Source organism: Macadamia integrifolia, unplaced genomic scaffold (assembly GCF_013358625.1).
Source record: "Macadamia integrifolia cultivar HAES 741 unplaced genomic scaffold, SCU_Mint_v3 scaffold1350, whole genome shotgun sequence".
Classification (NCBI taxonomy): Eukaryota; Viridiplantae; Streptophyta; class Magnoliopsida; order Proteales; family Proteaceae; genus Macadamia; species Macadamia integrifolia.
In genome coordinates, this window is record NW_024868173.1 from 41602 (window position 1) to 53729 (window position 12128).

Genomic DNA, 12128 nt, shown 5'->3' on the forward strand with positions numbered 1-12128 from the left:
TTTATATTTTCTTTTTAGACTTCATAACCCATTATTTTTCTTTTCTTTTTTTAATTCCTTCTGCTTATGCCTTCTTCTCCCTTCTTTAATTCCTCAGCCAAACCTAACCCAACTCAATCCCTTTGTGGAAGCGGGATTTTTTTTCCTATTTTGGTAGAGAAAGTGGGATTCAATCCTTGGAATTTAGCAGTAGTTTTCAAGAGCTCCATATTACGTAGGGATGCACATTTCAATTGAAATCTATTATTATATGGATATTTGTAATATGGTCAATAAAAGATGTCATTACCTACAATTTGTCACATATTTTACCATAAAAGAGTCATTGCCAATTGCTTATCTACGTATTATTCTTCATATTTTTCATCAATTCTCTTTCCTTCAAACACTTAGGGCCCGTTTGGTATCGTTTCTGTTCTAAAAACGCCGTTTCGTGTTAAAAACGAAAATTTCAGTTTCTGTGTCAAAATACAGTTTTTAAACGAAAAAATGGTGTTTCAAAATTTCAGATTTTTATCGAAAAATTTGTTTTTTTTTTTTGGTAAAATGGAACGAAACTGGGAAGACGGAACTCCAAAATGGAGTTCGGTCCAATCTCGTTTTTTCAGTTTTTTTTTTTCACTTTTTGTTCCAAAAAAACAGAAACAGACCATCAGTGCACTAAACAGAAGATTCCGTTTTTTCGTTTCAATAGAACGAAAAAACTCCAGAAACGTTTTTTTAGAACGATACCAAACGGAGCCTTAGTAACCTTACAAATTGATTTCAAGACATTTGAAAAAGTCTACGTACACTTTTAGTATGTGTATAATGTTGTGATATCTCAAAATCCAAAAATGGCTCGTTAATGGACATGTATGAACACATTGTTAATCAATTGAGGTGTTACTTCATCCTCTTCTTCACCCAAGATACTTTCTATCCAGATTGTTATACTAATAAATAGCATAACATCCTCAATGACTTTTAATTCTTGATAAAGCATAATTATCTTTTCAAATACTTTACCCAAAAATATATATATATATATATCTTCAAATAGCGTTTCAAAATATTATTTAATGAATAATGATCAAATAGATAATGTGAATCAAAGCGATACAAGAAAAAATAAAAACTAGAACCACATAAGACTAAGTCCACAGTTAATTGCATTAAATAATCATTTAATCACAGTGGGTAAAAAAAGACCATCGAACTACAATCAATAGTTGTTTTCCCCATATCAAAACCATCAAACTGTATACTCCTATCAACCATATATCATACTAGTTCCATCACAACAGAATATAACTACATGACATTTTCAAAAACTCGGGCCTTACCCCTTTAGGTTAAGTACTTTTCGTAACCAAGCAAATCGAATAGAAGGATTCATTTTCAGAAAAAATTCTCTCTTTGTGGGATCCTCCAACAACATCATGGCATCCAGATACATATCACTCCCCATAGATACCTCCTCCATTTCATCTAATATCTTCAAAGCATCAGACACAGATCCACTTACACTTGAAGTAGCAGTTAAAGCATTCATCCGAATATTTGCCATTTCTCCCAAAGAGGACAAGGGGATAGTCATATTTTCAGATGAGGGTGCATGAGTTGTCTTTCTTGACTTCCGTTTCCCCGAAGTAGAAACCTTTTTTTGCTTCTTTGGTGCACTATATATCTCCTCGGGTACATATTCATCGTCATCATCCAATGTATTCATTATTGACGATTTTGACACTCCTCTTTTTGGTTGTGACTCCGCAATATTTTCATTGAATTCTGTTACTGGAACTTCATAGACAATACTCTTTTTATGGGTACTACTCTTTTCATCTTCTTTTGGACACATTGCATCCTTTCCTTCAACATCGGTTCCCTTAAAAAGCTCATCCAATTCCTCCTCAAACTTTAGCGGGCCCTTCAAAAATTGTACAGCTTGCTTATGCTTCTGTTAAGATAATAATTCAGTTTTAAGCACATTGACATGATAATCATAAATTATAAAATATTCTAAGAAAAATAGAAGAAAATCAACTATTACCGCTTTGAAGTCATTCCAATGTTGTTTGGTTGGTGGGTTGACTTTCTGTGTCTGGTGACACCATCCCCATCCACTATTATTAGTCAATAATACTTTCCATGTGATCCATGCACTTCTCAATGCCCTATAACAGTTTTTAATTGCTAGCATATCATAATTGGTTTGCTTTGATGCATTAAACTGCTTTAAAATGATATCCCAAGCATCCCTACTAAAACTAGTGTTGATTTTGCCTCCTTTACGAGCCTGCTCCAATAAGATGCCAATAAAATGTTTCTTGCGATCATCTGTCCAAAATGCTGGCTCTTTGACAATTTCCTTCCCTGTCTCCATCTTTCTTTTTCTACAAGCATTCTCATTTGTAGCAATTTCTTTCCCATTAGACAGATCGGATGATGTCTCTTGCGTATTCATCCTTCTTTTCTTACTTGTATTCAGTTTAACCTGGCAAGAACCATAAGCATGTTTTTCAATCCTTAATCATCTTAACTAATCAATTCGCACATCAAAATCAATGGTTAAAAATAATAAAATTAATAAACAAAGCAGCTATCAACTTATGAGTGCGTACTAGTTGTTGCAACATGATCTTGTATCTTTGAACACAAAGAGCTTCAAGTTCATTTTCCTAACTTAGTTCTGAACTTGAGTATATGGATATTTAACCATGTACATGGGTATTTAACCATGTGCTTTTAAGCAACTAATTTGCATTAGGCAACCCAGCCTTCTCCCTTCTATCTCCTCTGCTGAATCTAAGTAACCATGACCAAAAGTTATGATGTTCAACAAGCAACAGGAACGATGCCCATCCTGCTTGATTGGTTTCCTTCTGAAAACCGTCGTCTGTGATAAGGAGTGAGTGACCATCTAGTGGAGTTTCTTGTTGATTATCTAGATGGTTGAGATGATCTATAGGGTCTCTATAATCTGAATGTAAATCATCTATTAACAAGATTCATGAGATGGTGTGGATTTGGCTTATTGCCCTTGACTAGAACCAGATTCTGTTCATACCAAATGAAGCACATGCTAAGACAGATCATTGTTAATTATACTTTTACATCTGTCTTGGGCCTTTCCATTAGGAAACAGGTCAATTATTAGATACCAGAAATCTGCACTCAAGAATTCTGTTTTTAGTACTCCTAAATGACTGGATCCCGAGATTCTTTTTCAGAAAGAACAACCTTAACAGTTGATTGGCATGTATTTTATGAGTTGGTAAACCAACTTATTGACAGCATTTGCAGAGGAAAAGCTTAAACTTTGGATTTAGGTTGAGCTTCCAAATGAGGTTCCAAGGGAGGGTCTAGGTTGATCCTACTGCTGGATCTTTGAAGTTAGATTTAGTAAGGAAAAAGGGCATTGTATTAGTATTCAGGTCACTTGATTTAGAATATGGACAGAAAATCTGATCTCTACAATTTTACTGTTCAGTTCCAATCAAATGGTGATCAAAACAAAGAACCTATACACACACTTGCACATATACCACTACAAGAATGAAAACATCAATGAGTTCAAAATAAATGGTTTGCATGTCCATTCATTTCTGACCTGTATTTGCACAGACCTAACAAACTTCAATAGCATTACAGACATGTTCCATCTACCCTACAGCCAATAATAAACACATACATTATTTAATAATTTTTAATATTCCAAGCACAAGGACTTTTGAAGTGATCAACCATCCTTGTGCCACACTCACCCAATATAGGCTAATCAAACATTTCTTGACCACACACAAGGAATTCCAAATACAAATACATATTGGTAGAAATAGGATGCAGTTCACAATTCAGACCCACAAGCTATTTATCTTTATAATACCTGCACTATCTTTATCTGTTTAGTTTAGTCTCTCCCCTTTGGGATAGTCAGAATGCATGGCATTCTAGTTAACTTTCAGAGATCTCTGCAGAAGTAATTAGCATCATTCTTGGTCATGAATGCAGGTGAAGAAACTTCACCAAGAGAAGAAGCTCGATATGCTTGTTAAAAAGGATCTGAAGAAAAACTACGACAGAACTGAGCTTGAGGAGATGGTTCAAGTATCTCTCTTGTCCACCAGTTCCTTCCAGGACATAGATCGAAGATGTCCGAAGTGGTTCAAATGCTTGAAGGTGATGGGCTTGCAGAGAGATTGGAAGCTTCTCAGAGAGCTGAAGCAATCAACTGCAGAGCTCATGAATTCCCCTCATCAGAGCGGTATTCGGATCTCACTGACGACTCTTCATTACTTGTTCAAGCAATGGAGCTCTCAGGAGCAAGGTGAATTACTTCTTAAAAAGGAATAAATTTTAATAAATATAAAAAAGGAATAGATCCCATTAAGTTAAGATAAGGTTTTGGATGTTGAGTATAAAACGAAAATAGATCCCATTCCATAGATTTCCCCCCTCCCAAAATAACAACAAAAACAACCATAACCTTATCCCAACTAAATGGGGTCGGTTACATGGATCCGATGGAAGACCGACCCACCACCCCAAGGAAAAAAAAAAGAACTTACATTGAAAGATACTGTTGTATGGTAGTCGTATCTAAAAGGTCCAAAGGTTTGCGATATTAATTTGACTGTACATAATCTGATTTGAGGAACTGAAATGATGTTATTTAGACATTCTGATTGCGTGTAAATCATGTTAATTTCTTTCTATAACAACAGACGTTCTGATTGCACTGTCCAACCAATGCCATTCCTATAACGAACAATTCCAACACATATTAGATAACATGCTTTAGATCAGAGAGCCTTATCTGCCAACAAATTATGTGAAGCCATCTGATTCCTCAAAATTGGATTTCCGCTCCACTGAAGTAGGGAGACTCAGTAAACCCAAGAGAACCTGAAGATTCTCAGTACCATAAATATTTTATAAAACCTGGAAGACACACAGACCCCAAGCTTCTAAACTAATATTTATGTTTTGAGACATTTCAGCAGTTCGACAATAAAGGACAGAGAAGGGAGAGATAGACACAGGGGCTGGCTGATGTAGCCCACGCCAGCAGTTCAGAGAAACTTTTCCCTCAACTGCGTCAACAGTTTGAATATGGGCCCACTTCCCATGCACACATGGCTTCCATGCCTTACAATATTTTAATTCCATGTTAGATAACCTAGTTTCCTTCACATAACCATAGTATTGATCAACTCAAGAATAAGATCATTAACCTCTCTCTGCAATGACCCAACACATTATGTTAGAATACTATCAAAGGTCTGGCAAGCTGCCCAGAATCTAAAAAAATGTAAAGCCATGCTTTTAGACAAAGTTGTGCATAATTAAAGAAGTGATCAACATAGAGAGACACTAGCAATGCAATTTATTATGCCTGCTCGTGGTAAATTTTCTCGACATGATACAAATAATTTTTAGACTAACTCAATACTCCACATAGAATATTCTTTTCATTTTCAGAATATTCTTTGTCTTTTCTTTTTTCTTTTCTTTGTGGAAGGGGGTGAGAGGTGATTGGGTGCTGGGGTCGGGGTTAAATTAAGCTACATGCACAATGGACACTGTCTATAGAATACAGACCCACAAGAAGTTGCAGGAAGAATAACAAATAACTACTGGAGATCAAAACTAGCGACTCTTTGCTCTATAATGAATACATGGACTTAATTTATTTTAAACCATATCGAAATTTTACTAAGCACTAATTTCTTTTACCCTCATACCCTATCTGGTAAAATGAGCACATATCCTAAAATCATATATGTACTCTCAGATACAAACCCTAGTTAGCAAATTCGGATTCGGGAAGTATTCGGATGGAGAATTATTCAGAATAATTTGATTGATTAATTTACGGGTTCAGTCAAAAAAGTGGTCAAAAAAGCGGTCAAAATAAAAAGCAGATTCGGATTCGAGAATTATTCGTTTACAAAAATAAAAGTCGGACAAAAAATTCGGATATTATTTTTATAATTTATTGTATCTTGGAGATCAAAACATGCAAATTCACCTCTATTGCTGTTGCTTCTAATCCTTTTTCCTTAGACTAATCCATTGAGGATGGATAAGTAGAGAGTACAGAGCTTATCCAATCATAATTATCTTTTGGTAATCCAATCATAATTATCTTTTGGTATATATTATTTTTCTTAGGCAAGCTCCATCCTTGAACAATTTCAGATTCGCTAAAATGTGCATGACTTTCTAGGATGGAAAATTTAAGGTTATTTTCAGGATGGAAAAATCACCATGGAAGCAATATCCAAATAAATCAAACGGTGCTAGAAGGATTCCGATCCAAATAAATCAAACGGTGCCTTTGACATAACAATTACTCAAGAAAAGCCCAACAGAACGAACGGTGCTAGAAGGATTCAGATTCAAATAGCATTAATAGTTAAAGACCATAGGCTGGTGTTAGAAGGAATGAAGGATTCAGATTCAAAGCTTGAAGAACTAAACACTCAAAAAAAAAAAAAAGGTTAAGAAGCACATACTTGTGTTCGTGTGCCTGCAACCAGCAGAGAAGAGATTCAAGAGACTCAAGACTTTAAGAATATTCGTGTACTCGGGTAGCCACTAGATGCAAAACAAAGGATTTGAACAGTTGAGTCTTGATACGAAAAATTGGGGAGAAATAAGATGGGAAAAGTGGAAAACCCTATTTTGGTCCAGTGGTTTTTTCTTTTTCTTTTTTTAAGTGAGTTTAAGTGAACCGAATAATTCGGTTTGGACCGATTTATTCGCGTTTTATAATCAAATTAGAAAAAATCGTGAATTTTACCCTTTTTTTATTATTATTCGGATTCGGTCAGAATTTTTCATATAATTTGGAAAAATTCAGTTCGGCCGAATAATTCGATCAAGCCAGAAAATTTCCTTCAATGGACTTATTCTACAAATTTCAAGTTAAAATGACTATTGATGAGTTGGTAAGGAAAGACATGTAGAGGCTAGGTCTGGATCCTAGTATGACATCAAATAGAGCTATTTGGCAGGCAAAGATCCATGTTGCTAACAGCGTTTAGGTGAGATGTCCCGGAGGTGTTGCATTGCTTTGTTTCTTTTCTTTGCCTATTCTCCTTTTCTTTCATTTTTTCCTTTTATCTCATACTATGGTGGATCCATGGAGGCCATCCAGTTGGGAAATGGCTGAGTTGTTTTTGTTTTTTTTTTTCAAGTTAAATGCATGCCCTCTCATGAACTGCTGCTCTAAACCTTTTGGGCCGATGCCCAGATGGAATCGTGTCCAGAGACAGGGTCCTGCTGCTACTCACATCTCACCCCAAAATGCAACAGCTCAAGTGGCAGATACGGTCATTTCAGATCAAGGTGTAGAAAGCTTCAATCAAACCATTTGAACACGGCTACCTCAGTCATTATCTTTTTTTTTTTCTTTCTTTTTCTTTTTCTTCTCTCTTTTCAGAAGAAATTATTTTATTAAGAAGAGCCCAAAAGCCTCAAACGCTAAACTTAAACAGGAAACTAAAAACAATTCTGTTTGGCAAAACTTGGACACTAGAGAGTATGAGTTTCTCCAACTACAGAATGCAGCCGCTTATTCAATGGGCATGGAAGGCATGGCCAAGACTAGATATTTGTCTTTTCTTGTTTCAATCACCAAAACATTTCAACCAAAGCTCATGACAGCACGAGAAAGACTATCGAAGAAGAAAGGATTAACTATGATAAGTGACAAAATTCCCTACTGTAACCAGTTTCATTGCTAACCTAACACCTCTTCTCTATGATTTATGAACAATAACAAAGAAACTTCAATTGAGTCCCAAGAAACTACACCATTCACATGAGAATTACAAAACATACTGAGAAAAACGAAAAACAAGAAGAAAAGATGGACAGATAAAACCCTAAACACTATAAGAACCCTAACATCAACTGCACAACCAAAGCACCATAGCAAACAAATAATTTATTCTACAAAGATAAAATCAGATTAAAAACACATCAAATCACAGAGAAAAGGGCAAGCACAAAACTAGTTTCAGAAACTGAAGGAATCACAAAAATCAAAGTTCAGTAACCAAAATCAAACGAAGAAATACTTTGAAAAACTAACAAAACTTAATCATGTGTGCTTGTGTGAGTAAGGGAACACAAATCTGACCTTGAAGTTGATCGGTTGAATCATAGGTTCTTCGCTGAAGCTTTCAGGTTCTTGGCCTAGAATGCATTCCAAAAGCGCATTCCAAGAATGCATTTGTGAGACGATGATACCATGGAACCCTATTACCCTACTCTCTTGTTCTCTACCAGTCCGTCTCTCGAGCTAAGCGACACACAGTACACAGATACACAAATACCCGCTTTTTCCCTTTGTGCCCTCCCTCAACTTATTTGTCTCTCATAATTAAGGAAGAGAAAGGGCCATTCTATACTAATGTTAAAGGAAAAAAATGTCATTACATATGAAGCAATTAAACACGTGCACTTGTCAGAACCCGTTTCGTTCCCGAACGGTGCTTATCCATTTTGTGAAGCATTCTGGTTTTTCAGAGAATTTATTCCAAAAAGCGTTTTCTGCAGTAGAAAATATTTCTTGAATCAGAATACGTTTTTAGAATTCCTACCAAACGTACCTTATCGTCACCTGGTATGAAATACCAGAATCCGTTTTTAGAATTCCTACCAAACGTACCTTATCTTAACCTGGTATGAAATACCTAATCAGGAAACCTCCAAATCTTGAAAATCTAGCATCCAATTAATCCAACTTGTACTTAACCATCATCAAAGTCCTTTGGCCAAAAAAAAAAAACCATCATAGTCATTTTTTATTTTACCAGATGATAATTGTTTTCACTCTCCGTTGCATTGCAAAAGAAATTGAAGGTAGGGAAGCAAAATTTTGAAACCTATTAAATAAATTTTTACAATCATTATGTACATATTTAATCCCACCAATTGCAGATGGTTCTGTATTTGATTCTTAAATTTGACTTTTACTTTGCATTTAAATCTTTTGGATTTTTTCACCAAAAAAAAAAAATTCTTTTGGATTTTTAGGAAAATAATAACTGTATTACAATAAGTGTCTTAGTGGGCCTCTTTGTTGGTCTCTATGTGGTTTCTTAGTAGGTCTTGCCAGACCTAGTGGCCGCTGAACGAACTAGCACAAAAAAATAATTTCTTGGATTTGTTAAGTAATATAAAATGGGAAAAAGATCCCTGTCTAGCCATGCATCCTTACTCCTAGACACAAGGTGTGATGAAAAGACCACACTATCCTTCTGGTTGGATGCATGTGCACCTCTCCTTGTTGATCCCAATGTTGACACAATATCACAAGACTAAGTAGCGATTCCCAACCCAACAAAAATTTCATCAGAAAGTATAATTATTAAATATAGAGAAAGAAACTTTAAGTAGTTTATACAATCATATTCATTAATAACTATAAAAGATTTTTTTTTTTTAAGTTTGAAAATTTTCACTTACCTTCCCTCTAATTCATCTTACAAGAAAACAGAGCCTAATGAATTTCATTAACTATATTGTATTACAAAATTATTCCACAAATGGACTCTTGAAACAGTATAATTACAAAGATCATGTTTGAAACTTTTCCCATCCCTTCAATTTCTCTTGCAACCAAATAGAGTCGTAATAAATTTTATTAATTCTATATATCACATAAACATTCTCCACCTAGACTTTTGAAAAAAAATATGTTCTCTCTCTCAAAAAAAAAAAGACTCTAAATGAATCCCTTGAGTAATTTTAAAATATTTTTTTTTCTTTGAAAAAAGAATGAAATTAAAAAAAAAATATATATATATATATAATTCTACTATGATTAAATTAAAGCATACAGGAGTGATGTTACTAGGTGGGCCAGTCTGAGAGGCTTTTTAAAGTAGCCTTGGTTGATATAGCCGATCTGATCCTAATACCTAAAACCATGCTTGATAGATAGACTTGATCTCAATGTCTTGGCAATGACATGCCATATACTTCTCAAAATAAACCGTTTGGCACCTTCAATTTATATTAGATAGGGTTCTCTTGTTTATTGGTGCCGCAAAAGAGGGGTGAAAAAAGACATATTGAGCCTCTCTATAATATATATATATATATATTTTTTTTTTTTTTTAATATAATACCAATGAGAAGGGATACCCAAGTAGTAATATGGTACAACACGAAGGCTATTAAAGTATAAAAACCAAAGAATTTTCTTGAAAGAACAAGAAGTCCTAAAATAAGGAGAAGATGTTTCCCATGATGTCATAGTGGAAAACCACACAAATGAGGGAGTATATTCATTCAATATTCCACACAAATGAGGGAGTATATTCGTTCAATATTAATATATTTTTTTTGATGAGAAAGAAGACATGTGAACATCATGAATTTGTGGAAGAGTTTCGAAAGAAATTCCCACTTCCGCATCGTGAGGATCTTTTAAACGTAAATTAATATGATACAACATGAAGGCTCCATTGAATAAGGTGTATATTTGAGTGAATTGAGTTAATCTAATCACGTTTATTAAATCTAATGGTCAAACATTTGAAGATAAGTTATTATAATTTGGAGTCTATTTGGATTTGTTTGTTTGATTAAGATCGATTATCCCTTAAAATTATCATGTGTCTTCTATACTTAAAGGTTTAAGCCGAAGGCCGGTAAAGGTCAGCCTCACATGGAGTCAGAAGGTGGGCCATGGGCCATGGCCCACAGGTCACGGCTTGGAACAGAAGCTGGGCAGGGTCAGAAGTTTCAAGCCCATCTAAATATAGGGTAGGCCCAGCCATTTTGAACTTGGGACTTTGATCAATCCAAGTTCTTCAACTTTTTATCTATCTATCTTTGAAAAGAAAAAGGGGAAAGATTCTTTGAGCCTTTGAGACAGAGGACGATAGTGTCTCTGTCTATCTCTTTTCTCATCACATAAAATGACCTCAATGCCCTTCAATGTATGATAACATTAATCGTGCCTCATTAGTGCACTTTCCTATGTTGCTTTTTCGCATTAACGTCTAATAAGCATCGACAAAAAAGCACACTCTAAAAATGTTGACTTGAGCTCGTTTCACATCAACAATAGTCCATTTGGATTAAGGTCTTTGATCGGTCTAGTTTTATTTTGAACCAGATTGGACTTAGCCACCCATCTCAGATGCCTTTAAACCGATAGGCCAACGGGTTGGTTGACCACTAGAGGTTAGTCCCCAACAAACCCTCTGAAGCCTCGCATAAAACTCACAAAGGCTAGGGTGCCTGTTGAGGGTCTGAATCTCTAACCTCGTGGGTGCCTACCACATGTGGGAGTACCTATGAAATAGAATCTCCCTTATTCATAGCAGATTCAGTTGAGAGGGAGATTCCATTTCATGGGTGCTCCTCCATGCAGGGAGGCACCCCATGCGAATAGAGAATCCACACTTACATGTTGATAGATTTCCCTCTAAAAGGTAGCCAGTCCACTATAAAGAGGTGTGATCAACATTTCACCTCCCCAAAGAATATGAGAGAGGGTCCCAAAAAGGCAGGGTAGCTATCCTTGTGCCAACACGAAGACCAATAGGAGGAAGCACAAAAGCATCAACAAGGGTAAGATTACTATTTTTCATGAGGGATGAGACGATCATTTCGTATCTCTCGATGCTTAGGCACAAGGGCCAGCTACCTTTCAGGGTTCTTTTTCCTAAAATTTCTACTCTCTCTCTCTCTCTCTCTCTCTCACACACACACACACACACACACACACACACACACACACAGGAGGACTTGCTCTCCTTATCCTTCAAACCCCACCTCTAAAAGAAAACATTGGCATGGGGTAAAGTCATACACAATTAGGTGAATTAGGTATGCAATTAATCTACTTTGTGGACACAGAATTTTTGCATTTCAAAACTGCACCAAGAATGACGATACCTGCTGTATAGATTTATAATAGTTTTTATATATTTGTTTATAATAGTTTATATTAAACAGTGACCATTAGGCAGGTTAGGTATGGGAATGTGTTGCCTCTGGTCCACTTGTCAGTTGTCACAGCAAAGAACCTGCTGGAGATTGAAGATATTTCTGTCTCTTAGCCAATGGAATATGATCAAGGTTCAAGAAATTGGAATCGGATCATGAAATCGCCAATT

General features: G+C 35.6%; 1 protein-coding gene across 1 annotated transcript; it reads right to left on the bottom strand.

The window, feature by feature from the left end:
• Positions 1 to 1128: 1128 nt before the first annotated feature.
• On the bottom strand, positions 1129 to 8345 carry LOC122063535 (L10-interacting MYB domain-containing protein-like). The gene is made up of 3 exons (XM_042627231.1): positions 8132 to 8345; positions 2033 to 2476; positions 1129 to 1939 (listed from the first exon to the last, which is right to left on the bottom strand). The coding sequence occupies exons 1-3, from the start codon at positions 8222 to 8224 to the stop codon at positions 1322 to 1324; spliced, it is 1155 nt and encodes a 384-aa protein (XP_042483165.1). The 5' UTR covers positions 8225 to 8345; the 3' UTR covers positions 1129 to 1321.
• Between the last annotated feature and the right edge of the window lie 3783 nt (positions 8346 to 12128).

Bases quoted from the DNA above. Each gene is read 5' to 3' on its own strand.
- LOC122063535 (XM_042627231.1), bottom strand. From the start codon at position 8,224: ATGCATTCTTGGAATGCGCTTTTGGAATGCATTCTAGGCCAAGAACCT. The intron at 2,477-8,131 runs GTCAGATTTGTG...GGTTCTTGCCAG, and splicing joins TTCAACCGATCAACTTCAAG to GTTAAACTGAATACAAGTAA. The intron at 1,940-2,032 runs GTAATAGTTGAT...TTATCTTAACAG, and splicing joins ATTGGAATGACTTCAAAGCG to AAGCATAAGCAAGCTGTACA.